General features: G+C 38.4%; 2 protein-coding genes across 11 annotated transcripts in view; one reads left to right on the forward strand and one right to left on the reverse strand.

The window, feature by feature from the left end:
- Window positions 1-3,655, forward strand: part of MCC (MCC regulator of WNT signaling pathway) — a 217,772-nt gene extending 214,117 nt beyond the window's left edge. For all 7 annotated transcript variants that reach the window (XM_026120081.2, XM_026120078.2, XM_026120083.2 and 4 more), the window contains one exon: window positions 110-3,655. In XM_026120081.2, the coding sequence (XP_025975866.1) occupies window positions 110-290 (181 nt within the window). In that variant the 3' untranslated portion in view covers window positions 291-3,655. The remainder of the gene's footprint in view (window positions 1-109) is intronic.
- Window positions 3,656-3,926: 271 nt separating this feature from the next.
- Window positions 3,927-27,313, reverse strand: DCP2 (decapping mRNA 2). Of its 4 annotated transcripts, none has more exons than XM_064502317.1 (11): window positions 27,159-27,313; window positions 21,167-21,318; window positions 19,765-19,892; window positions 19,285-19,383; window positions 16,352-16,504; window positions 14,517-14,629; window positions 14,302-14,409; window positions 13,345-13,468; window positions 12,692-12,793; window positions 10,934-10,985; window positions 3,927-10,199 (listed from the first exon to the last, which is right to left on the reverse strand). In XM_064502317.1, exons 1-11 carry the CDS (start codon window positions 27,209-27,211, stop codon window positions 10,036-10,038), a joined length of 1,248 nt encoding a protein of 415 aa, XP_064358387.1. In that variant the 5' UTR covers window positions 27,212-27,313; the 3' UTR covers window positions 3,927-10,035. The 4 variants fall into 4 exon arrangements, with proteins under 4 accessions (XP_064358387.1, XP_064358386.1, XP_064358384.1 ...); XM_064502316.1 differs by having other exon boundaries at window positions 3,927-10,202; XM_064502314.1 differs by lacking the exon at window positions 27,159-27,313 and adding an exon at window positions 26,492-26,620 and having other exon boundaries at window positions 3,927-10,202.
- Window positions 27,314-27,437: the final 124 nt, after the last annotated feature.

Consider the following 27,437-nt stretch of genomic DNA (forward strand, 5'->3'; position numbering starts at 1 on the left):
GGCTTTCTTCCTTTTTTTTTTTTTTCTTTCCTTTTTTTTTTTTTTGTAGTAACATTTGCTGTGAGCAAACTTTGTTGAATGGTCTTGTATTGCCTTGTATTTCTAACAGTAACTTGGTAGCTGCTTATGAAAAAGCAAAGAAAAAGCATCAAAACAAGCTGAAGAAACTGGAGTCACAAATGATGGCCATGGTGGAGAGACATGAAACACAAGTAAGGATGCTCAAACAAAGAATAGCGTTGCTAGAAGAGGAGAACTCTAGACCGCACACCAATGAAACGTCACTTTGAATGCATCTCTTCCAGCGATGGTTAGTGCCATTACAAATTGGTTTCTTTTGGAGTCTGGTTTTTAGGTAGCTTCAAACTCTAAAAGCTCTGACCCTCAACACCAACAGTTTGTCACCATCTCTAGGATCACAGCTCTCCAGCCAGGAGCCGTGGGGAGAACCTAAGCATTAAGCAAGGACTCTTTAACAATGTAAACGGACAGTGCCTGAATTACCACGTTATGAGTACGTACGTCGTCTGCGTCGTTAGGTCTCTACTCATACAAGTTCTCTTCCCTCTTATGCCCCAAGGGCAACAGTGTCACATAACAAAATAATACATGTTAAGAGATTTTATTTGGGGCAGTTTGGAGATAACTGGAGAGAGCTCCCAATCCCCAAGCTCTCTCTGCACACACCTCTCTGTATTGTACTCAAGCCTTGCTGCTTCTGTTGTATCAACTAAATAGGCAGATGGGGGGTGGGGGGGTGGAAGTCTCCTTAAGGTATCGGCTGGTTGGCTGTTTGTATCGCACCTGCAGTGGTATCGCACCTGCAGTGCTATTGCTCACAGAGCAGAGAGAGTAGGAAAAACCGTTGTTTGGCAAAAAACAACAAACCCTGGGCATCTCTGGAAACTATGATAATGATATATTGCTTAGTTTGTAAGAGGGCCAAAGGCTGTGAGTTTCACCATGCCAGATAGTCTGTGCCAAGGTTGGGTAAGAAATTATGGGAAATCTCCTGAAATTGCATGTTGTATGCAATTATTTTCTGAGACAGCTGGATTTTCCTATTAATACATTATAGCCGAGGTTTTCTTTAAGAGGCTGGGCCATCTTTATCATGTGTATAGTTTTATTACAGCTTTCTATGATCAAGAGGTAGAATGTCTTTTTTTATACTTTTGACCAAAAAAGGTACTTATTTATTAGGAATGTACCTGTTCAATATTAAATACATATGCACAAAACTATAGATGTGTATATGTATGGATGTACAACCACAAACAGAATGTGAATGGTTATGTCTTCATATAGCTTCTTAGGCTAACTTTTGTTCCTGTTAACATTCTTTTCTTTTGTTTAAGTCACATCATCCTAATATATTATCCAAGTAAATGAATTGAAAATTTTGGCCTATACTAGTAACGTAGGCTGAGCAAAGCATGGAGATGAGATTGATGTCTCTAGGCAGCAAAAAATGGGAGTATGACATAAGAACAGTTTCATATACAAATTTCTTGTTTTCAACATAGCCATGACCAAGCACATCAAACACAACTGCCAGTTTGGCATTGTTAAAACAAGCAGGGAGCCCAGTAACTTTGTTCAGCTGCCAGTGTGTTATCTCCTTCCTTTGTATTTTTCAAGCTTTGTTTTCTCCAGGAAATCCAATTTCAGGAGTCAGCTATCCTTTCCGTTCACGATATGCCTTGTTTTACATTGGGCTGCACCTCAAGTTTGATTAGTGTGTTTAGAGTGATGAGAAATTCTTTCATTTGTTACTGTAATTTCTAGTACTAAAGAAATATTTGTAAGAGGACTTGAACTGGTTTTGTCTAGTCTTGGGTTAGGCCAGGCAGCCAAAGAAGTTCTCGGACTTAGTGTTCAAAATATGCTGTTATTGTTAAGTCTTGGTTACAACTGAAACTCTTACCGTTGGTGCTCAGGCCATCTCTCTTATTACTGTAGCAGCTGTTTTCTTCTTTCCTTACAGTATAATTTGATACTTCTCTACAGTCTGATACATCCAGCTGCAAAGTCAACATCATAAGTGGTTGACAATGCTGATTTCCAAATTAAGGTGTAGGTGGTGTGATGCCTTCGGGTTGGTTTTGGTCAGTCCCCTTCATTAAGATAATTGCACAATTCCCCCTTAATTCTAAAATGCAAATGGAAATTTTTGCAAATCAGCCTGTTGAGGCAATAGCTACATAGATTTCTTACTGTCTTTATGGTTTTGCTAAGTATCCATTATGTTTCTTTTTTTTGGCCAACATGCAATGTGTATTTTGCCATATGTGTACTTTAGTATTAGCTGAGCACACTTGTTTCTGAGGAAACATGAGGAAAATAATCCACTGAATACTCTGGTAAAAATGCAATTACAGTTGCATTGTATCTGAAACAAGTAACTGGGGGTCATCTTAAACTATCAATGTGAAATACCTTTCACCTAAGGTAGCTAGTAACCATTGTTGCACTGGATTTCCTCTTTGGCTCCATTTTTTAAAATTTGTTAGTAGCTAAAGAAATTGTTAAGCCAGTTAGGCTTGAGGCATTTGAATTGAAATGCATCCTTATAGGCAAGATTGTATGTTAAGAAAGTGTGAAATGCACCTGGATTTAAAAATATAAAGCTGCACTCTCCTTCAGTGGGCCTTAAATAGTTTATACAGAGTCAGCAAATCATTGCCTAAGTGCTGTTTACTACATTTACTGCACATCTCCCTGGCCAACTGCGCTCCGAGAGTGTTTTAGAATAAATCATGTCGTCATTAAAAGGTAAGTCACTCACTCTCCCTTTCTTCCCATGGGGCTTATAGATAGAACAGCTAGACTGGTATCAGGCAGCCTCTGCAGTAGCTTACCCTTTGCCAAACCAGTAAGGCAGCTTGCCTAAGCAAGTAGCTACTGCTTCATTTGTTGGCACACTGGAAAAGGCTGGTAAGAAAACACTGAAAGGTTTACTGGTGTTGTTTCACATTTTAACAATTAGCTGCAGCTCCAGTGTAGCTGCTAGAATGGCACTAATCCTGAGAGTAACTGCTAAAAACCTAATTCCTTTTATGCAAGTTTGAAACACCAGCCTATAGACAAGTGTGCATTTTAACTTTACAGTTGATGCAAGTCATCTCAAATCACTGCAACCTAGCTCACTTAACACTTGTTGCAGAAATAGTACATTTACAAAGCAGGAAAAATAGTTGTTCACTCATTAATTAATCTTAGTTTGTATTTTATTTTTTGATTTTAAATTGCCAGAGTGCATGAGATTTCATATTTTGCATTGCGTTCAGAAAAAACATGTACTTTTTCTAATTCAGTGTATAAATCTTCACCAGCTTGAATGTACTGTTAGCTATTACAAAGCACATGTGACTAAGTTTGCATTAATGTCAGTATTGTTCTACCATTTTTATTAGGAGTTTCTCATTTAAAAACTCATTTAATACTGTACTATATGTTGTAAGTTTAGAAACTTTTCAGCTTACTGAATTAGCTTTAAATGTGTTGCTGCTTTTTAGTTTCCTAGCTGCTGTAAAATAGCTATTTTGTGTTTATTTGATATAGAATTGTAAAAACTGCATTTATTTATACAGAGACATTTATAATACTTTTATTTTACAAATGTTCTTATATTCTGAATAAATTTCTAATGCTGTGTCTTTTTTTCTGGTGTTTCTTCAACATACCTGTTATCTTGTTGCTGAATGGTTCTGCTAAAAGGTAGCACAATCCCATGATCTTTCTCCACGAGAAGTCAGTAAGGGAGATGTTAAGACACTGCCAGGAGTCACTATAATGGGGGCATGAGATGTTGAACTCAGCGAGATCCAGGCAGTGGTTTTAACTGAGCTCAAGAACATTATTAACACTTGCCCCAAACCCTCTACAGTTTCAATGAAAACTTGACAGAAATGGAAAGGCACATATGAAACTTTCCACACATCCAGTTCTTTTAATGACAAGTTATATGGACCAAGAGCTCTGTCATTTCATAAATACTTTAAAAGCACTGATTAAGCTTGACATACTTCCTTTCTTCAACACACCAGACACCTTTTAAAATAAATTTTGCTTCCCATTGTTTGATGGGCCCCTGTCCACCTTCATAATTGACTTTAAAAAATACTTCTTTTACTGGCACATACATATAAATCAGCACTGCTAATTGGCTTAAGGCAATATTAGTTTAAACATTCTGTCATGAAAGAATACACTGTACTGGCAGCACAGGCTTTACATTTCACACTGCAAACAGTAATGTGTTCATATTCATATTTCATTACTACAGTAAGTTAAGTCATTTACAGAGAAATCACAGTAGAAAAGAAAATGTCAGTTTAGTCATAGCCTCTTAAATGATGTGCTTCAGTTTCTGAATCAGTGAATAACAATTAAAACCACAGCCATTAGTACAACAAGATGTTACAGGAAGTCACAGATTTTTACCTACTAAAATTGAAGAGCTGACCAATGCAAACTACTCTTCAAGATAACATAATGGAAGTTGAATAAAATCTGCAACTTTACATGGGGTTTAACTCACAATTAGCTGTAAGTAAGTACTTTCTACTAAGCTAGTACTGACACACACCAGATATGTACCAGTGAGGAAAATGGATTAAGTTATTGAGCTTTAAACAATCAAGAGGAAGACAGGTCACCCTTCATGCATGAGGCTTATAATAAAGCCCCAGCTCCCTATTTTTCTGCAAGGCATGCAGAGCTGCACAGGAAGTGTCATCTTTGGACAGCAGTACCTGAGCCAGTCTGGATCCTACCACATATACAGCAATATAGCATTACACCAAAATCAATAAACAAAAATCCACCTCTCTCTGCTAGGTCTGTTTTGTTTTTTTAATGTTACCATGCTGCACTAACCCAGCTACACTGATCCGCAAGTCTGCAGTAGTGCTGCCAAATACTGCAGTGCTGCGCAGCCACACCAGCTCACTTAAGGATCACGCTCCAAGTACAGACTTGAGAAATATTTGCTAAGAGCTTTTAATCATGCAATTTTACATACTTTCCTGCATAACATAAATATGTACCCAACTAGTAGGAATAAATGGATCATCTTCCTTGTTTACTAATTTTACTTAAATATGCTTAAAACATTTGTATTCAAAGTAAATTTTTCTCATAGTGGAACATGTGTTGTAGGGAACTGAGGTTGTAGGATCTGTGTCTTTAAAAGGTATAAATGCTTGTTTTTAAAACAATTAATGCTTCATGAGCTATAACTATTTTCTTAAGCATACTGAACCCATAATGGAAACAAAATGAAAATTAGTTCTGGTCAATAATTAAAGTGTTTAATAGTGACAAAATACTTATCTTTTGAACAAATATAAAGTTCATGGTGGACCTATTCAAATTTAAATATTCTGTACCCTGTGAAGCTTTCTGACAATTACTTTTAAGTAATTGTAGGTCAGCATGCTTCCTTTTATTGTGCTAGTATTGCAGAATGAATTGCAGTCATTTACACTTCCTTCCCAGAAGTGACATCTTGCCACAGGTGAGAACTCTAAGCATGAGTATAGGTGTTTCTATAAAGTCAAATCTATACAATAGTCTGCTTTAAATGCTTGGGTTTTAACTTGTCTTTTCATTGGAAATGTTAGGTTAATTTTAAAGTACTCCTACTAATCCAGATTCTTCCTCTTGGTATGATCCTGAATCTGGCCAATGTAATTGCTACATATATTGTCTTGCTTTAAGTTCACAACCTACTTGAAATAGTGAAAAATGCACACACATCATAAATTCTACTGCATCTCCTATCAGTGCAGTATGTACAGTATTAGGAACAGTGCAAATACTAGCAGTTAGCCTACTACTTTCATTCTTGAACTAGACTATTGCTATAAATGCATAAGAACAAAAACCTATTATGCAAGCGTAGTGACATTTCCAAGCCTAATTTACTGTAAAAGCACCTTCAGTTAGTCTGTAGAAACTTACCACATCTTAAATAATTTTGGTTGTTTCAAAAGCTGAAATACTGTAATAACAAAAGCAATCTTAAGTTAGTATGAAGTCATGTATAAGCACCAGATTCCTTAATATTTACAGTGCAAGTCTTAATTTCTTTGAGAAACTGCTTTTAAACCAATGAGAGGCTATTCTACCAGTTCTCAATAGTTTTGAGCTTCCTAAAATGTGTGCAGAGTAACCTCATAATTTACAAGATGAAGGCACCTGATTTTAACCTCGGGGGGGGGGGGGGGGGGGGACAACAAAAAAAAACCTGTTGTTCAGAATTTATTAAAAAAACAGGTAGCTGAAAATTAAAAAGCCCACTGACCCAACAACTGGAAAGCCAGTCACCCACAGAGCAGCAGTACCATTCTGCACCACAGGATATTAGAGCTGGGATTCTTAATGTGGACTCTTGCTCTTCACACCAGAGCGATATGAGTGCTGCTCTATACTACAAATCACCAAGAAAGAGCTTATGTGCTAAGTGTAAGAGTTGGAAAAATAGTTTCCTCCATGAAATCACAATCTGAATGCAAGTCTATTAGAAGCAGCCAGGCTGCAAAGCCTGCTTTGTTTTTAAAAGGAACTATTACCTATCTAACAGCCACAAGCAGGTAAAGCAAGAACACAGCAAACATATTGTTCTCAACTCTGCAAAATAAATCACAGGAACTTTGGAGCACAGCAAAGAAGCCTGGAACAGTGATGAGGCCCAAAATTTTAATAAAAACTATTTATGTAAGTTTGGTCTAAAAAATTTACATTATGTTAAAAAAATACTTTGATTGTGCAATAAATAAAGCTATTTCCCTGCTTCTTCCCAGTGCCACTTTTTTCCAGACTTCAGACTGTACAAGACACAGCTGCGTTCAAAAGCACGCACGCACATCTAGGAGTTGAAGTTAGTATTTCAGCACAGAAAATGCATAACACTCGCCAAAGTTCAAAGCATTCTAGAAAAGAGATGCTAGAAATCTCGCACTAAGACAGGGAGGTTAGGTGGTACTAGAAACTGCAAACTAATAGTCTAGACTCTCAGGAACCACACATTTATTGTGGTTTTTTTTTTTTTTTTTTGGTTAAATGTTTGGTCATTTTATTAATTCTTTAATTTCAAGGAGACTGAGAGATGACCATTCACAATTTGAATAACCCCCTCACAGGCAAGATTTCTGACTTGTTTTAGCTCCAAGCATAAACAGAGTGATGTTTATGTTTCAAGTATCTTGAGATCAGCTCTCAAGTCTAACATGCAAACAGTAACTCTTGTTTCTCTGTATCTATCCCCCACACCTATGAAATTAAAAAAAAAAAAGCCAAATTAAATTCCATTACCCACTTGTTATTTTTTCACTGTTTTGCAAAAACTCATGTAAACTGTACTCCTAAACTTGGAAATACACTTAATTATAAAATGATGGTGAAATAAGAACATAAACTAGTAAGAATAAACAATCCAAAATGTTCACAGTGCAGCACACCATGGAGCCTAAGGTCCATCACATGACACCGCCGCACTTACATTGCTTTGGAAACCTTAGAGACAGCAGAAAGCAATGCTAACGCAAAAAAACTGTACCCTTACACAAAGTAGTAAAAGTTATTGCATATTTAATCACATTTATTTGCAATTCACGTTAAGGCTGGATTTACTAAAACCATGACATACCTATAAGCCCCACTTTGGGCTTCTTAATGAAGCAACCAGGGTTTTTTTTTGTTTTTTGTTTTTTTTAATACTGAACCAAACCTTCATTAAGAAGACAAAAAAGACCCAGTGAATATAGAGGAGAGCCACCATCTCCTATTCATAGGACACACGAGCTTCATTTTAGAGACGTCCTCTGTCTGTGACATGATTTAGTATCTCAATAGTTCAGCTGAAGTTACAAGTTCAAAGTTTACAGAGTTTGACCAACTGTCCCCTTATTTCACAGAGCATGAGATAACAGTAATTCATCTAAAAAGTCAACTAACTTACTTATTAAAGATTTCCACAGTTTGATATTTAATCATGCCTTAGGAGAGGCTCATTAACTCCACAGGCAGCAGCGGCCTAGAGATATGAATACAAACTTCCGCCTTGCCATGAGTAAAGGCACTTTTGCTGGGAAATCAACTACTTGCACTAAAGAAACTAAAGGTTAGTTTTCACCTGAAGCCGAGTAACATAACATCCTCCAGCATTATCCCACCCCCTCAGGTGCTGTACTTACCTATTTACTGTTTTGAACAGCTTTTGGATACTATTCTTTTTACAAGGTAAAACAAAGCTAGAATGAGCTATTTCACAACTTGGTCTTGAACAACAAAGCCCTCAGGACTCTTGCTCTCCACGGAGAGGAAAAGCTGCAGTCAGTTTCTCCTGTAAACTGATACAGAAGTTCAGGTTTCCCACAGCCAAGAGTGCTACAGCATTTAAAGTCCCAAATCACCTGGTGCCAAGCAGATAAATAAACCAGAAGATGATAGTTCTAAAGCCATTTTTGAGAGAAAAAACAGTAGGTAACAGATGATGTAGGGTAGTTGAAGGAAGACCAAGATTGCGAGGTGGTTTTTTTTTTTGGATACCACATGAGCTGTGTAAAGACTCAGTGCATGAACATACACTCTGCGTGAAGAGGGCCCAGTTCATTCAATCTGTCAAATTATCATTCGCTCACTCACCCTTATTTTATAGAAAAGTCCATTTTAAGATCTGGGACAACACACTTCTTACAAGCTGCTGTGACAAACGAGGATGGTACATTTTTCCCAATTGCAAAGGACGTATTCAAAACCCGTTAATTTGAATCATGAAGAACGGATTTAATACTTGTTTGTCACCTCAACTACTACCACCTTTCCCCCCCCATCTTTGATACTGTTATTAAGAAAGTGTTGTAGCTGAAAATGACTGAGGCTGCATCATTCAAATGCTAGCTGCAAGTGCAATTCAATACTATTGGATATATACAGAACATATGCTACACCAGAAATCTAAGGACAACAGCATAGAATACAATAATCGGCACTCTTAGAATAGTTATTGCAAGCCTGATTAAAAGCCATTTAGTGTCACACAATGTTTCTATTGTCCATGCACCTGCCTTCTTCCTCTCAGCAAGATCCACAGAGGCTTATTTACATTCAATACAAATGCTACACAAGTAACCTCCCACAAAAAAAAAAAAGTTTAAACTTTTCTTTTTTGAAAGCAGCTGCAATTGGGTAACACAAAACTTCGTAACTTCTCCCCAGTTGGGGACAGTTCTTAGAACTGAGGCTAGACATTTCAAAAGGCCAAGTTTACCCAGTTTGTGCATCCTCACTGAAGAGGGAAGCAGAGTAGGGACAAGAAGGCAAAATGCTATAGATTTGACTCCAAGGGTTACCGATTGCTGGCCAATGAAAAGTAACTTTCAGTGAGAAGGAGGGAAGATACTTTGGAGCAAAAAAACAGAAGAGAAAAAGAATGAAAGGTTGAGGCTTGGTTTGAAATGTGCAACTCAAGGTTTCAAAACTACCAGGACAGACATGGGAGTCCTCTGAGAATCAGTTTCATTGCCACTGCCATAATATTGCAATGTACTAGAAAATGAAGACTTAACAATTCCAACAACTTTACAATAGACCAGTTAAAAGTTTAGCAAGCTGGTATACTGCCAACAATTTAAAAAAGGAAAATCACAATCTAAAAAACACAGAGCAAATTAAAAAAAAAAAAAGAAAAAAGAATGCCCTCTAATGCACAGCTAGGAACTAGTGAACTGAACACTGGAAAGGTACTTTTGTGGACAAATGCGATACTGCATTTAAAGTGCAACACTTCACTATGCCACTCCCATACTGCAAAGAGAACAGACCCTTCCAAAGCATCAGTCAGTCCCTGCATTGCATTAAAAAAAGAAAAAAAAGAAAAAAAAAGACGCGCACACACACACACACAAAAATCATTCCTCCTCCCCTTCCCCACCCCCCAAAAAAACTCCTGAGAAAGAGTAAGGCTGGATTAGAAACCCACTCAATTGCAACAGGCAAGTCTGATTTTTGTTCTTAAAAGGTCTGCTGTCAGAGGTCAAAACTTTTCATTATGGCATCATGGTCAAACTTGAAGCTCAAGAAAGCTCTTGACGAGAACACAAACTTGTAATGGCCATTGCATGCCACAGAGTGTCCCTCTCCATGTTCTAGCAGCGGATCTTCACTGGAGCAACATATCTCATATGCTGCATCTGCTTAAAGAAAAAAAAGGCATGGAACAAATTTTAAACAGCTACTTAGCAATAAGTGAATCAATGACAGTATTTAAGTCTACAAAGCCATACATGAAATGCATATTCAATTAACATTTAAGTCTGCGTCTGGTCATAAACTGAAAAAGTCAGTCAAACAGCCATATTTACCAGGCATCTAGTGGCTAGAACAAATCCTAAAACTCATGGCAATCTGGAGACATTTTCAATAGCCAATTTTACCCACAGGGTAAATTTCTGTTTTGCGAGTCACATCTTCGTAAGGAGGAAATAAACGTGGCTCTATTTCTTGAACAGGAAGTAGAAAACTCTGAAAACACTCAAGAAGCACTGGTTAATCCAGACTAGTCCAAAAGCAACTGCGGAGGGCAAGAAGTATTATGACTAGCAGGACGGAAAGCCTTGAACTAACACTTAATTACCAGCATTGTGTTGATTCAGATGCTATTTTCTGAATCAACCCTCGGTTATTTTTGCCCAGAAACATGGCGAAATCAAAGTTTTCACAATTAAAGAGACGAATTGCAAAACCACATGAAGTTGACAAAAAAAAAAAAAAAAGAAAAAAAAGACAACTTCCTTAGAAAAACAGGGCTTCATAACATTTGGCTGGCTGTCATACAAGGGGAAAAAAAACACAGAAAAACCAAAAATCATCTAGTGTCTTCAGCCCTAAATGCATGACATTGGATAGAAATTCAGAGTGCACTTGCCTGTTTCAAAGTTATCTTGAAGTCTTCTTGGATTAAGCCTTTTTTCACATTTCTAGTTAAGAGAACGACCACACATTACACACTTCATAAGAAAATTACATTTATGTTCTTGGTGGTACTGCTGAAGTGTCAGCTGAGAAACATGTTGGTTACATTTGCTTTGACACACCTCCTGATGTGGGAATTATGTCATTTATAATGCAAAACATGAATTCTGTGATGCTGCTTTATCTAATAAGCACACTCCAGTTCCACCCAAGTGTTTCAGAAGCACGCAATCTTGTGACTCAGCCAACCATTTTTAAGACGCAGGCTTTTAAGGAGAAATTTTGAGCATTTTCTAAAAGTTTTAAGCCAAAAAGGGCTTGCATATGATGGTATGAAATCAGTGGCACATGCATATGCCTGTTCTTAAATCTGCCTGCCCTGAAAAGCTGGGGGTGGAGTATTTGCAAACAGGCAGCTGCTGACACTTAGAGTACCATGCATTAAAGACGGAAACATCTCCAAGAGAGAAGGAAGTGCTAGCCCCAGGTAGGCCGCCATAGGTATACAAACAGAAGTATGAGCCTGCACACTCCATTATAGTTAAGAGCTCCCTGGCCTCCAAATTATGTTGGAAAATATTCCTGGGAAGTGAAGTGTTTAAGCTAAAAGATCAGTAATCATGAAAACACAAACAAAACAACACAAATATTTAGCCAAGTCTATAAAGAGCCTGCACAGTAACTGTGGAGTATTAACAGTTCCACTCGTTTCTATAAAGATCCTACAGACTCTCACCATCATAAAATACAGCCTTTTCTATAAAGCCACAAAATTCCTGGGAAGTCAATCCTCTAGCCTTTCATTCTTCTACTGTAAGACCCAAACGCAGCTTAACCATTGCTTTCTACAAAAATGATTTTACATGGATGAGAGTTTATGGTTTCTGCATTTTAACATGAAAACGAGAAAGAAGGGAAGAATTACAAGCCAGAATAAGAAGAGTCTAGCTTACAGCCAATAAATAAGAAAAGCTAAAGCCTGGACAAGCAGTTCTCCATGCAGTTCAGCTTGGGGCTCAGTTGCTGCACAAAAGCCAACTGAGCAGAATTAGAGAACTATAAAGAACAGTGAGAGGAAAAAAAAAATCAAAGATGTTAAAAAAGTAACTCAGTGAGTTCTCCCAGCCAGCAGAACTTTGGGGGCAAGGACAGTAACAACAAACAAGAGGTAAGAAAACAAGAATGTCATATTGGAATTAACAAATTGCTGAAGAAAGCATATGAGATCCTGGCATACAAGTCTAGTTCGTATCTCAAAATTCATGCCAAAGAGGAGGGAAATAACTAAGCATATGCTTTATAGTTTTTTTATCTAAGTGTTGCATAACAAAAGTTGATAAATTAAATTTTAAAAAAATTGATTTAAAGTAATACATGTCTGACATATTAATGTATTATATAATGTATACATTGACTTATTGTGACATACTGTAGTAGGCTATTACCTGACAGGAATGTGGAAAGCTGCAAAAGGATTGTCTACTGAAAGGGCTGACAAAATTCTCATCCGCTAAAACAAGCCTTATTTCCAAAAGGCTAACTTAATAAGGTTTAGTATGCTTACCTATAGATGTACATGCATATAAGTTAAGAAATGTCATATTCCTACAAAATACCTACTGAATATTCTGTTCAAATATACTTTTGATAGACACACTCTCTAGCTATTACTGGAACCAGATAAATGAGACAGCCACTACACGTTTCTTACCAAGGCATGGTTTTGCTTAGCTGGTTGACTGTGGACTCCATTTGTTCGCTTCTTTTGGCTGGGAGTGTCTTGATATTGCTTTCTGCCATTGCCCCTCAAGTTCTGACTCAGCCATTACATCCAAAAAGTAGTAAAGACAAGAGTTTAAATGGCAGCATTGAGCATGATTGCACTGTGACACTTCCTACTTATTAACTAAACTTCCCTCCCAACCTCAAAACATTTAAACATTTTTGTAGACAAACTGAAGCACACAGAAGTCAAAGCAACGTGTACTCCAGTTACAAAAAGTTACCAGCTTTTACGCAGTCTCTTGCACTCTTACAGACTCGTTGCTATACAATAAATACACCGCAGTAAGTTCCCACACACTGATACACACATACTAGTGGTATGCAAAAAACTTCAAAGAGGTATGTGAAGGGCACCCAAAGGGTGCGTGTCAACTGCTGTGCATATCTGAAGCAACATAACTACAGCCTGATACCCCACCATGTCAATATCAAGCAAGTAAGTCTGAGAACTCCCTGCAAGAGGATTTTTTTTTGCATGTTTTTGTTTTGCATGTTGGTGATAAAATTCTTTAGTTCCAGGGTGGAATGATGAGCCAAAACATCTATTTTAAATGGTTTTAAATGGAAAACGTAACATACCTTTATTTTTAAAACTTCAGACATCTCGGGATGATTATATGGCTTCTGCGGCTGTTTTGGCTTTACCCACTGCTCTCCTGAAAAGCCATCTGTAAACACCTGCTGACTACAGCGAAGTTTGGATCTAGCACATAGAAAAAAACCCAGAATTTACAACACAACTTCAAGGCTATTAATAGAAGAACAGAAATATATTAAAGTTTTCTGCCCCTCCAGAACAACCTGGAAGACAAGCTGAAGTGCTGAAACTATAACGATGCTCACTCCATTCGCCCAACTTTACTTTGCCTGCTGGCAGGATGCCCACGCTCTGCGTAGACAGACAGCAGGTTGTGCCCACCTTAGCATCTTTAATACATCAGTGGTCAGTGCTCAACTGACCCGAGTTACTGTAGCGTATCCTTCCCCATAGGAATCCAGGTTTGAGGACTTGCTCTACACTTTTAGCTTAACTGAGACAAGAAAACAGTAGCACTTCTTCCCCTATCAACCCCTTCCAGTATTCTCGACAGGTTTCACTCTAATTGATTTTAGACTGTTTTTCAATACCTCTCTCCTTTTAAAGTAGGTTTTATCTAGCTACTTCTGAAATTACTTCACAGTACTACTACTTCTTTAGAGTGCCTTATTTCTCTTATGGAAGTGCCAAAAGCATTGAACGAAGTTACCTACTCATTCTAGCTTGTTTTTTGGATTCCTATAGATAGGACTCAATAAATTATCTCAGTTCTGGCACAACTGAGAATTCACCCCCCACCCCACCCCCCCAAAAAAGCATATCAAGGCAGTAATTAACCTTCCAACCTATTTAGAATCCTCTGAGATATTCCCATAATCTTATTAACCCATTATATTCCTGAAACAGGAATACTCAGAGAGAAAGGATGATCAGCTTTGTATAACCAATGTTTGATAGAAAGGCTATAGGTAGACGTGTTAAACTGACCTGGATCTTACCTTGCTTTTTCCATGTTGAGTTTAGAGGGTGTGCTCCCAGTCGATGAAAATCCATTGTCGCTATCCGAGGAATCTCCATTCCTTTGAGAAAGCCATTCCCTCAATGGCCTGTGACCAAGCAGAAGTTCAACAATATTTGCTTACTAAAACAAGGCGAAAGAAATAAAAGTCTTCTGAAAGGTACTGCCCTAGAATTTGGCTCACCTTGAACGTACCTGATAAAGGGAATGGCCATAAAAAATTTGTTAGGTGCCAAACCTAGCTTGGACTTTGGGGTCATGTCATTCCTGTGGCACGGTAATTTGTCGATGGAAAACCATTCAATATTCTAAAAAAACAGAGAAAAACCCACACTGCTGTAGCATTAGAAAATTTTACAAGTGCACATCATCCACAATTATTTTCTCTAATTAAAAACTGTAACAAAAGACTTGAATTAACTGACTAAAATAGAGTTTTCCACATAAAGCTAATTAATGATAAGTTATTCTTCTGACTGCAACTACACAATAATGGTTGCTACAGCACATATTCATTGTAAGATTTATCATCTAAAATACAAAATGTATTATCCAACAAATAAATTTTGAGTGAGGTTTTCAAAAAAACCCTCAAACCACAACAAACCACTGGGCACTTGCCATAATACACAGGTAGAAGCTTCAAGTAACTTTCAAAGCCACTACTGTTCTTGCTATTTGTAAACTGCCACGAAAAACAGACCACCTATACTAGTTCAAAAAATATCAAAACTAAGAGAACTTGGTTTGCAGAATATGTTTCAGCTTCTGTTACAAAAGAAAAAAAGACATGGGAAGAGGAGAGAATCTGTGCTGGAAGAATTTTTACATTAGAGTTTTAACTACTATAATTGTATACTTTGTGGAATATGGGGAGGGATCAAGAATTCTGAAAATGCATACAAACTCACATGAGCTTTTCTATTAATGAATCTAGCCCCAAAACCCAGCTCCAGGTAAGATAAATAAATTCAAAAGACGTTACAAGCTGAATGAGTTTGTAGAACAATTCTACAAGAATTACAAAAACAACATGCCAGGTTGAATTAGATCAGAAAAAAGTGCTTCAACACAGAGACAACAACCTATCCTGGTAAGAACTCTACATAACATTGACCATGTGCACAGGGGTGAAGAAAATTGGAGAAAGTTACTGTACTTAAAAAAAGAAGAAGCAGCAGCAGCAGTTCCCACTCTTCCATTTGGTATTAAAACTGTATCACCGGAGTTCAGAGTCATATGCTACACTACTTCAGTAAAACAAGTCTTTAATGCCAAAAAATGAGTTCCCTGTCCAGTCAGCCACTAGCACCTTTTCCCATTTTGAAGCCTGATACCCTGTTCAGTGGCACCATCTGCATAAAAATACAGGGATAGCTGTTTTAAAGTGAATTACAGTACTAGAAAAATATCCAGATTTCAAAGATGATGGGGGGCACCCACAGTAACAAACTTTCCAGCAATTCTGACACTTCAGTATTTGTTTCCTCCTTTCACAATACCTTTTAAAAGCCTAATGGCACACAAACCATCCCAAATAGGTAGCTCTCATTGTGTGCCCTCTCCCCAGCCTCCTCTTTCACACACACCATTCACTAAGTCTGGACTGTGTTAGCTATGAGAGAAAGCACACAATAGTTACTTGCCTCTTCTAATACATAGGGGTTTGTATATCATCAGCTAAAGATTTTAGTTTCAGAAGAACATACACAGTTATATATGCAGTTATAGCTAGGAAATGATTAATGCATACACCACTTAGGTGAAAAGAAGGGGAGAATTATTGTTTGCCTGCGTGTTCTACTGTTGTTTTCACAATGAATGGAGATGTCAGGTAAGTGGTCTCTGCATCAGAGTTGCAAGAAGTTGGTAAGAACCTACAGTGATAAGCTGCCATTTGTAACTAGTATGAGACATTCATCACATTTGGTAGTTCCATTATTTTACAGGACCCCCCCAAAAAAACCCAAAAAACCCACACCCAACCTCCACAACAAAGCACCTTTACAATTAAACAAACCAATACATACCCGAATTTCCCTTCTAGTTTTGGGGTTGAATTTTGTGTTCTTTGGAACTCCTGGAATGATGTACAGCCGTGCTAACTGATCATTAATTCTCAGCTCAATGTATTCCTCTTTGCAGATATAATCTTTTATGTCAAACCCTGTTTCTTCAAACACCTGAGAAGTATATAGATGATATGAGTGTGTACATAAAGATTTATCATTTCAAAACCTATCATGAGGGAAGGCATGACTAGTTTTCAGATCTAACCAGGAAAGTAGGCCACAGCTGACAAAAAACAAGCTTTTACACAGATATATGCCTATTAATTGAAAGAGTATTTAAAATCCTATGCAATTCACATTTCTTTAAGAGAGACAGACCTGTAATAATAAAAAAAAATTAAAAAAAAATAATAAAAAAAGAAACAACCTTATTACACTTTCGTATATCGATTCACTAATACAAACTGTGAGTCTCTGGCTGGTCCTTCATGCTGCTGGATGCATGGAAGCCTAAATCCTGGTAAAAGCTAATATATTAGATCTAAAGTACAAACATCTGCAAATTCTAACAAGTTTTATTTACAGATCAATTTTTCTGTTCATTCAAATGATCATTTTACCATGCAAATCTCCTACCCTCAAGATATATAACCCTTTTCAAGTTCAAAATAAAATCCAGCAATAGGGTAGAATTACTTTGACTACTAAATTCAAGCTGGACATTAACACTGATAACAGTCAAATTTAAAACTGCATTGTCCGCTAATCTCAAGAAAACACAGAAGTGTTATACCTGCTGGAGATTACTAGAAAGACAATGATGTTTCAAAAGAACATTTTTAGCATATTTTATGGTCCATGTTTGCAGCAAAAGATATTTACAAGTTTCATTTCCAAAAATGGAGAGGAAATCAACCACAAATAAGAAAAAGATACCATTAATAAAAAGCAAATAATTGATTAGCCAGTCTTCAAATTAGTATATATGACCCCTCCCATAAAAACAGAAAACAAGCCATCTTCCCATATAACTACATTAAAAGCAGCACTTAAAAAAGAAAGAACAGAAAAACACAAGAAACCCACAAAAACATACTTTTTCAGCTAAGAGAAAATATACTTTTCCTCTCATACTTAATCTTACTACTACAACCAATGTTCTCCCTTCCTAAAGGATCTTTCCAGATGGTTCAATTGAATTCAGTGTAGAAATTCATCTCACCAAGAGAATAATCCATTCAGTGTTGCTCTGACCTCATCAGCGCCTGAAATACTACTCAACTGTGTTCATATTGCCCAGTAAAGACATCTTAAATTAGACCATGTACACTGTCACACAGATGCAGTTTATGATTTTAGACCTGTGCTGACTCAAGTGGAGGCAGTTAAAAGATTTATGCACAGATATTATGGTCATGCCAATTTCTGGCAGTATCTAAGCTTAAAAGAATTTGCCAGGTTTACCACAGTAGCAGCCTATCTTGGAGGAGACAGTTCAGAGCAAGAGTGTTGTTCACTTCTGTAATTTAAAGCAATTCTGCAAATGAAAAACATCATCGAAAGGGTTTTTGTCAGTGTAACTGTGCCTGCATTAAGGCTGTTGCTAGCATGACACAAAGTAAAGGGGAAAGGATATTTCACATTATCCCTTCCCAAACTAGTTATGCCTGCTTTCAATAAGCCCCCGTCCCCTGTGCTGTGGTCCATATTTTTATGGTCTCCTCTCCCTTCAAGCTACAGTCCTTCACAGCAACCCTAACAGTCCCTGCCTAGTACAAGTTTAATTAAATATGCTCTTTCATGGGTGAGGGGAAGGGATATGCACTGAATAATAAAGTCAACTTCATTGACTTCCTGCTCATCTTTCCCAACCCTTGACTTATGCGATGACAGTTCACTGTTCAGGTGTTTTACTCTTTGGTAAGTCATACAATACTATATAAACAGTGTTCTACGCTCAGAAATCAGTAAGGGATCACATGAAAGTTCACTTCGCATCTGACTACTGCATAACAATGCACTGTTAAGATGAAATACCTGATTTTGTTTTTTCAAGTCCCTATTAAACAGCTGAATGGTGTAGAAAGCACCCTCAGGAAGTCAGAAATAAGGAATTTTTCATTCATGTATTTTGAACACATACACATAGGAAAAAAACCTATGACTTCTTAGATGCTCACTCAGTCCAATCAAGAAGAAAAATAACACATCTTACTACTTTCCTTCATTGACTTAATTCTTTCTCAATTCCAGGTGTATTATGAGACTTTCCATTACAGGAACACTGAGTTTATAACCAATAATATTCATTTACAGTCTATTTTTTAGTATATGACTCTAGTATAAATTTTGGGTTTCCTGCAGCAATAAATCCCACAGATTATTTTATTTTTATAGTCTACTTGCCATATACAGTGATCCTTGTTCCTGTATCACTGAACAATTTAAAATAAAGTTCTTTACATGTTTTACATAACCTTCTACAACCTCCATCAACTTTACACAGCCCATCTTACGTAGGCTCAATTCCCACTCTTCTACTATCTTACAGTTCTGGTGGCTCTTGCAATTAATATTGCAAAAGACAGAGAACAGCCAAGTTTTCACAAACACCAAAAATAATACTTAAAATTTGACCGAAATCGTAGAATAGAACTTTAAAACTAGCATTCACGTAACTTAGCAAGTCAGTGCAAAGCAATCGAAAACATCAAAACCCTGTGATTTTAAACTAGATAAACAAACCCTTGATAATCATAGCCGGCAACTCAGAAAATGGCTAAAAGTTACAGCAGAATAATCCATCAAGAATAGACAAGTTATTTACCTGATTTTCATAAACAGATACCTAACTAAAATGTCTTGTTATCTAATGCATGTATCCTGCTCTCAGCAAAATTTCATTTATCTTAAAAGAAAAATTCAACTTAAGAGAATCAAACAGGACTTACCTCTCTAGCAGCACAGTCATGAGGAGCCTCTTCTTTATTTACCTTCCCTTTTGGAAATCCCCAACCAGACTTTGCTAAATAGCCCTGGACCAAAAGAACCTGCAGAATACAAGGAACGCAACTGTCAACCACCCACTACTCTAACCAATTTCTAGGAAACCTTTTTTCCTCTAGGAAACTTTTCACTGGAGGAAGGAACCAACCCTTAAGCACTCATTACCACTACGGCTTTCTGATAAAGTTCTCTGTTCTGGGGGGGGGAAAGAAATCAAAAGTGTACCCTATCTCCCATATTTTACTCACATATTATGTTCTTGCACATACTTCAACAATGTCATATTTCTGTCACGTCCTTCTGAATCTGAACTGCCTCCCCCCCCCTTTTTTTTAAGATGACAAAAGTGAATTAGAAAAAAGATTACTTTTGCCAGCACACACTCCATGTGTCCTGCTAGTCCTTCACCATATTTCCATACTTACATTTTCAAGTGTTTCATCAAGAATAATTGCACCATAGGTTGGCACTCCCATTTTATATTCCTTCCACTCATCTAAAACCTTTTGTACATCTTCACCTTGAGGCAGTAAAAAAGGGCAGTGATTGAAGAGTACAGCAGCATGTTAAGGATGCTATATTTATTTATCCAGTTTCCAATCACATGCAGTCATGCAAAGACATCCACTAAACATTTACAATAATGACTCCATCCCCAGAGTGCTTCCCAGATATATTCTCTTGGAAGTAAAGAGTATTACAGATTCTCACCATGCAGAGAAAACACGAACAACATTTATAACTCTAAAACTTTGAAAGCAAATCTACAAGCCCTTAAAAAACATCTTATCAAAATGCCAAAGATGGTACCAATAAAAATTATTCTTCAGCAGTATATCTAAAAACAAACACTACAGCAGAAATAACATTTCTGGCAAATGCAACCCAAAAAGGAAAAGGTGTAATGAACAAGTATTATCTACTACACTATTTTTCCTGTGCTGCCTACAAGTACTAGAGGAACTGCTTTGGTCTGAAAAATACTGTTATAATTTAAAAGTCTACCTGAAATTAATCAAAAAAAACTACATAGTATACAGTGACAGAAAAAAAAACATTTTTACAGTCTATGCTAAAATTAATATTAAACATAAACAGCCTTCCAAACTAAGTCTCTGATATTCAAACTGACAAGGAATTATTTTGGATAGTGAAAGCACAGACAATATTATTATGAAGGTTAGAACCAATACTCCAGTTCCACACCAAAAATGTATGGGAAAAGGTTAAAACAAAAACACTTGCTGCATGTTGGCATGAAATTTACTTGACAAGTTCTTCTCCAACAAGGCATAGATCATGTAAGTTCTGCTTCTTTTCATTAAGTGTCAGGCCTGGCAGAATACAGCCACATGAGTTCAGTAAAAATGCATCCTCTCCCCTACCAACAGAATGGCTTCTAGAAGAATCCCGCAGCAACTGCCAGAACTCCCAACAAATATATACCATTTTCCATCAGGGAACACATACCATTTTTAGCTACACTTACACCAGGGTTTTCAATGAAAGGCTTTAAATGAGGAGAAAGCATAATCTGAAAAGTTCCAACAGCTCATGTGAAACCCACCCAGTCTGCCAACCTGCGGCCATGAGGAAAAGTGAAAAATCATCCTTGCCTTCCATAGTTTGTAAGCAGCAAGAGAAACTTCTGTTTTGTAGAAGCCAAAAAATTATGGGAGCACTGAAAAGTTAAAAATCATGTCTAGCAGCAGGACAGGAACAACCATTTTCCTGTTGCAAGTACAAGATAGAAAGTTTCAACTAACAATATGCCGTTTGCACTTTATCCACAGAGTCTGAAAACATTTACAGTGATAAAAAGGATATCAGCTTTAGCAAAGTCTCTTATCCCACACTGAGGTAATCCTGGTGTGTTTTGCATGTAGAAATCCAAGTAAAACCAATGGGCGAGTTCAATCTGAAAACATACTCTGATTGCATTGTCTCTCTCTTCACTTGGAATGTGCAAAATAAATCGGCTGCCAGAAAAGAAAGAAAAATAAGATTGGACAAATCTATTGATTTAAATAAACCTAACAAAGAAAATGCACTACAGCAGCAGTTTTCCTAAGCTATGAGTGCAGAGCAACAGATCTTCCTGGTGGTCTGCACAGCAAAAAGTTTTCATGCGAAAGATATAGCTTTTAAAGTTAGGAAGGAAAATGGGTCATGAGGTTCTTTCTCTCCCAAAACTCAGTTATCTAAGAAACTAAGTAATTTAACTGTTGTGAGAACAAAGAAGGTGAAGACAGCCTATGTAAATGGCTATATTACAGAAATGAAACAATTTTTAAATGCCCAGTAAAAAGAAAAAAAAAGTCTGTGAATTCCAATATACTTCTTCTGGACACAGGTTAAAACACATCCATGTATTTTTTTCACTTAACACCACAGTAAAATATTAATTTCCATAAAATTTAAAGTTTATCTAATTCTGGCAATATGATCTTATGCATTTCCTCAGTCTGAAGTAGAAAGTCGAAAACTGGTTTATTTTTCAACTCTGTTTTATGCTTCTTGCCTACTAGCTCAGACATGAGCACAAAGAGATGAGGCTTCCAGAGATGTACATTTGAGAAATAGCACTGTATGATAGTTGTTCTTATTCAAGAAAGTTTTGGGGTCTTTTTGTTTGTTTGTTTTTTTAAGAGCAAGAACAGCAGTGTTTTCTTTTCAGAAGTGTAAGGTCATCCACCCATGCAACCTAAACCAATTGCCAGAGCTGTTCTAAACTCAGCTCTTGACAAGTACCACGCAAGTCCCACAAGAGCATAATATTGTTGCTGGAAACGGAATTTTTTAAGATGTCTTTAATTAAAATTTTACAAGTATAAGTAACCTTATTCACTTTCACAAGTAACTTTTCCTACTTGCCAATTTTCAGTTAGCAATACCCCCCACACTGCTTCCCATTTTTAAGGCTCTATTACTACTCAAAGTAACCCTTATATATAAGGCTGCTGTACCTCAAAGGTATAAAAATACATTTTTATATATTTTATAACTAGTTGACAATGCTTTCTTGCCCCAGCACTGCAGTTGATTAAAAAGTTGAAGATGTAGTATGCAGAAGCAGCACCAAAGAACAAGAACATGCCAGCATTAGGCTTAAGAGCGGTATGAACAAAACCAATTAAGAATGCTACTTACGAATCAAAAAGTTAACTTTTAAGTCATTTGTGGTACCTGAATCCCAAAAGAGGGACTGAATTGCCAACAACAGGTACCTCCAGTTTGTACCTCCTAAAGTCAAAAGATGAGGCAACAGTAACAAAGTAAGAGAAAGAGAAAAGAGAAAGCAAGCTCAAGCAGCCCAAATCCTAAATTAAGACTCTGCAATAAGATGCTACATTAAGACTCTGCAGCTCCACTTATTTATTTAGCAGTCACAGAGTATAACTCAGTAGCAAGACAGCACGATGAAAAATTGCTGTGCATGTAAGACTTGTTACTTAACAAAACGGGTCAGAGCAGTCCTGCTATTGAAGCATACATATAGATTAATTTGCCAAAACTAGAATTGTTATCTTGGCTTTCTGTAATTCTAAAAAAGCCTGAGAGGAACTCTACAGACACTTGAAAACATCCTACACCTGGCTTCAGCTTGCAACTTGTTTCTACATGCTGCCAAGTAACCTTTCACCCTCTGAACAAGAGTTAAGGTGTAGAAATGTCTTAATTCAGTTTACTAGCAGGTAAAAGCCATGATATAGCTTTCAAAAGTTTCATTGCAAGTGATATTAGCCTAGTGTTTTTTAATGATATAGCTTTCAAAAGTTTCATTGCAAGTGATATTAGCCTAGTGTTTTTTAATCTTATTTTTGTTATCCTTCAGAGAACAGCTTTGCAATTAAAAGATTTAACAAGTCACCACCACCACCTATACCTGATCCTCACACAGATCTCTGAGGTGGAATATACAAGCCTGCTTATTACTTCCTACAGTTGAAAAATGTTTAATTTTAAGAGCTGGCTTATGCTGGGTCTTTGTTATGGGCCTCAGTGCTATATAATTTCAGTACTAGATTCTGTGAACTCACAGCTATGAATGTTTGACTCAGAACTTAGCATAATGTTACCTACAGTAATGGGTAAGTTGCACATGGGAAATAAAGCCTAGAGTCTAAAAGCCCTTCATCTGATCTGCTTGATCTAATAAACCCAACATGCAAGAGAACTTTTAAAAACATGCAGTAAGAATTCCACCACACTTAAGTTGAACTATAACCTATAAGAAATTATTATATATTCCACTGCTGACAGCCTGGGAAAACACTGAAGGTAATTAATATCAGAGAGAACATCCACAGGTACACATTGCCTCTGCAATGCTGTTTTCTCCTACACAAGAAATCAATGTAACAATTTCCCTTTTTCAAGTAAACACTCAGTTTTGCGCTAAATGCTATAGTTGCTACTAAATTGCTGACATTTACCCCCAGCAAAATACATCATCACAGAAATGCTGCAAACCACACCTTGTAAATACAGTAGCCTAATTAGTAACCTTAGACCATAAATCCTACCTAAGAATGTAATTTAGGCCTTGCTACAGAGTAAGTTTATATATCTCAAAATTAAGTTGCTTCAAGCCACTACAGAGAATAAAAAGTTGGAGATTTAGCCCAATTAATCATACAATTTAATAGTATTTGGTAAGTTAAGATCAAAATTGTTTGATACAAGAAGAAATCTACAGTCATCCCGCACAGTGCACAAGAACTTAGAACCTATAACCCACAATGATAAAAATAAAATAATAAAAATATATCACTCCCACCCCTCGGGTCATACAAAATTAAGCTATCAGCTGAGGTGCCTTTGGTGCTGGAAACAGCCATGAGAACTACTCGCAGGCACTAAACTAGCTATAGCTGCCCTGCCCTGAACAGTGGAATTATTACTTAGACTAATTGGCTGAATTAGGTGGCACAGCTGCAAATGATCTGAGGACCTATACATGAACATCTTTGATTGGCCTCTGTATGTGATCAAAGGAAAGTGATTTGGCTTAAAGAAAAATCTAAATGCATTTTAATTCAGCAGTGTGTTATACTGACTACCTCTATAACAGCTCACAGCGGTCTTTTTGTCACAGGGAAAAGTACCAGATGCCAAGCAGGTCAACGGCAAATACAAGCAGGGGTACTTAAGTTGATGGCATCTCCCGACACAACAGGACTCTGCATTTAACAAATGGACACTTTTCTACACAGAATCTAAGCCTTTTGCTTCAGATGAAAGGAAAATATTCCTGTTCAAAGAGAGCACAAGTCTGAAAGATACTCTGACACTCTCAAGATACACAAAGAGAGTGGCTGTGTTTTGTGGACATCTCGGGTTTAACTGAGCTTCCTGGCTTTCAAGTGAAATATATACATACACATATATAGATGTATATATATTTTATACATATTATATATTCACACAGACACAAAATCCTAAACTACTGGGAAAGCTTGACTTGGGAGCAGAAATTTTTCTCTTTTTAGCTTGATAAAAGAAATATACACTTTTGCCATCTCCTAAAAATTCAACAACAGTTATTTAGATTTTTAGTTGACATAGTGGTACAGCCCATGTAGAAATAGCAGAGATTTTCTAAGGGTCCTGTAACCTTCCAAAGCTTTTATTATACTGAAATTATCACAATACTTTAAATATTGAAGGCTCATTCACCAGCCGGATTAACAACAAAAATCAGCATGGGTTGTGTTAAAAATGATGTTAAATCTAACATAAGCTCAATAACTAAGGACGAAAACTTGCAAAGCTCCTTCTACTAAATTTTCCACATCATACAGAGACTGAAGAATGCAGAAGTAACAGATCTTCTAATATTCCATTTACAGTCAACCACCCCAAGTACACCACCACTGATTTTCCACTTCCTTAATTACTCATCTCTTTTGAGCCAAGGCCTATAAGGTCCTCTCACTTGTCCACTTTCTCTCCTTGTCAAAGCATCAAAGGCCAGTTCCTCTACTCCTTTCAGTTGCTCTGTCCATGTCCAAAGCAGGGTAACGTATTTGAAATAGGGCTGATCTGTCAACACTAATGAAAGTCAAGCCCCTAGCCTACCACTCCGCGTTTTTTTGTTTTTTGTTTTTTAATTAAAGCCACACTAGTAGAATCATGCAATTACAAGACAAAACAGCATTTTAAAGGTAAAATATGACAGCAGCTCAAATGAACACCATTACATAGACAGTGGGACCAAGCCTGAAACAACTTAAGATCCAGATTCCTCGCATGCCCTTCCACCAGCTTCCCCACAGGAGTCACACTAATAGGCTGGCTATTTCAGTTCTAGAAGTATTGGAGTTCCCCCTCCTGATTCTCTGGAATAGTCTTAATTCATTCTTCATATGTGAGCAGGCATCTAAAAGAAAAGCCCCATCTCTCGGGGGGGTCTCCTTAGGGAGGTCAGGAGAGACATGATAGATATACGAACATGTTTCAGTGGCCAGACCTACAGAACTAAAATTAATACTCGTGTACTGCAAACTCTGACTCTTGCATTAGATACAAAATGAAACAGTAATGTGCTGAACAGTTCTAGTTTTCTGTGGTATTTTCAATTCTAAGCACTTCCATTCAAATTCTAAGCACTTCCATTCATCTGAAAACAGTAATTCCAGGTAAGTGGACTATACTTCATCTCCAGCAACGATTTTCTGTTGCACACAAATACTTCAGAGAGGTCCTTTCAATGTAGTAAGACACAAGGATTATTTCATGTGACATATACCACATCCAGTTCTGGGTATCAAATTCTGGGGATGATACAGATGAATTAGAAAGTCCAAAAGACAGCGTTAGTGGCGATCAGAGGTTGAGATCATAAGAGAAAAAAAAAACTCCCCAAAGAAACAAAGCTTCTGCGTCTTATGGCACTATGAAAACTTAAATGTGTAGCCTTTAGGGTGAGAAAAGGTGACCACTCATTCCAAAAGGATCAGCAAACAGGAGAGAATAATTTCAGAGCGATGGGTGTTCCCTGACCCCATTTTTCCCATCTCACCAGAGCAGAAAGGACTCCCCACCACCCCCTTATCAACCAAACCAAACTTTTGCACGATACACGTCACATTAATTCCATCACAACACGCACCCTATCAGCCTTGCACCTATAACACTCCTCTCACTCACGCAAATATTGCCGATGCAGCTTCACCTCCTTGGCCAAACAGCGCAAACTTCTGAACCTCGAAACACTGGATGAAAAACATGAAGCATGCTCTGCCGCTCCAACCCCCTCCCCTCAGCCCTCGATGTCTTCTGCGCTGCTAATTCAGCCCTGCATCGGTTTTCGACTACGGTGCGGACGGCACAGAAGCGGGTACCCCCTCCGCCCCGCCAGGGCAGCCCCAGCAGGCTGCTCACGCGGCGGCACCTCCCGCCGAGCAGCCGCGCGAGCACCGCGCAGCCAGAGGCTCCTCCAGCAGCACCGGCCCCGCTTCCGTGTCGCGGCCGCCGCCGCAGGGGCCCCAGCACCCCTTCCTTCTCGGGGCGCCCGGGCTGCCTCCCTCCCGCCCCGACCCCCATCCCCGCCCAAGAGCTCCAGAAAGCCCCGAACCCGAGTCGGCCGCGCCCCCCCCCGGGGGCCCAACGGATGGGCCGCGCGCGCAGCTGAGGGGGGCGGGGTGGACACGCGCGCGCCCCCTCCCCCTACAACGGCCGCGCGCCCGGGGCACCATGGGAGGGGGCACCGCCGCCGCCGCCGCGGGGAGGGGGGGAGGGACGGAGGCGCTGCCCCGCGGGGCTGCCCGGTGGGAGGCGGGCCCGGCTCCGCCCGCTCAGGGCGGCCCGGAGCTACCTGCACAGGTCGTCCAAGACGCTGCTGGGGATCTCGGCCCGTTTGGTCTCCATGGGGAAACGCGGCTCATCCCGACGCGACGGAGCCCGAACCACAGCGCGGCGGCGGAGGCGGGACTGCGCGGCGCCCGCCCAGCGCGGAGCGGAGAGAGGCGAGCGGAGAGTGACAGCCCGCTGCACCAATCCCCGCGTGAGCGCGGCGCCGGGGGCCGCCCACGGGGGGGGGCAAGGCGGCTCCAAAAGCAGAGCCAATCAGCTCGGGAGTTATTGGGACAAGGAA

Source organism: Dromaius novaehollandiae, chromosome Z (genome assembly GCF_036370855.1).
Source record: "Dromaius novaehollandiae isolate bDroNov1 chromosome Z, bDroNov1.hap1, whole genome shotgun sequence".
Classification (NCBI taxonomy): Eukaryota; Metazoa; Chordata; class Aves; order Casuariiformes; family Dromaiidae; genus Dromaius; species Dromaius novaehollandiae.

Bases quoted from the DNA above. Each gene is read 5' to 3' on its own strand.
- DCP2 (XM_064502314.1), bottom strand. From the start codon at position 26,571: ATGTTTTTCATCCAGTGTTTCGAGGTTCAGAAGTTTGCGCTGTTTGGC. The intron at 21,319-26,491 runs GTGAGTGAGAGG...CTTTTCTGGCAG, and splicing joins GCTGCATCGGCAATATTTGC to CCGATTTATTTTGCACATTC. The intron at 10,986-12,691 runs GTAAGAAACGTG...TCTCTTAACTAG, and splicing joins CTAAGCAAAACCATGCCTTG to AAATGTGAAAAAAGGCTTAA.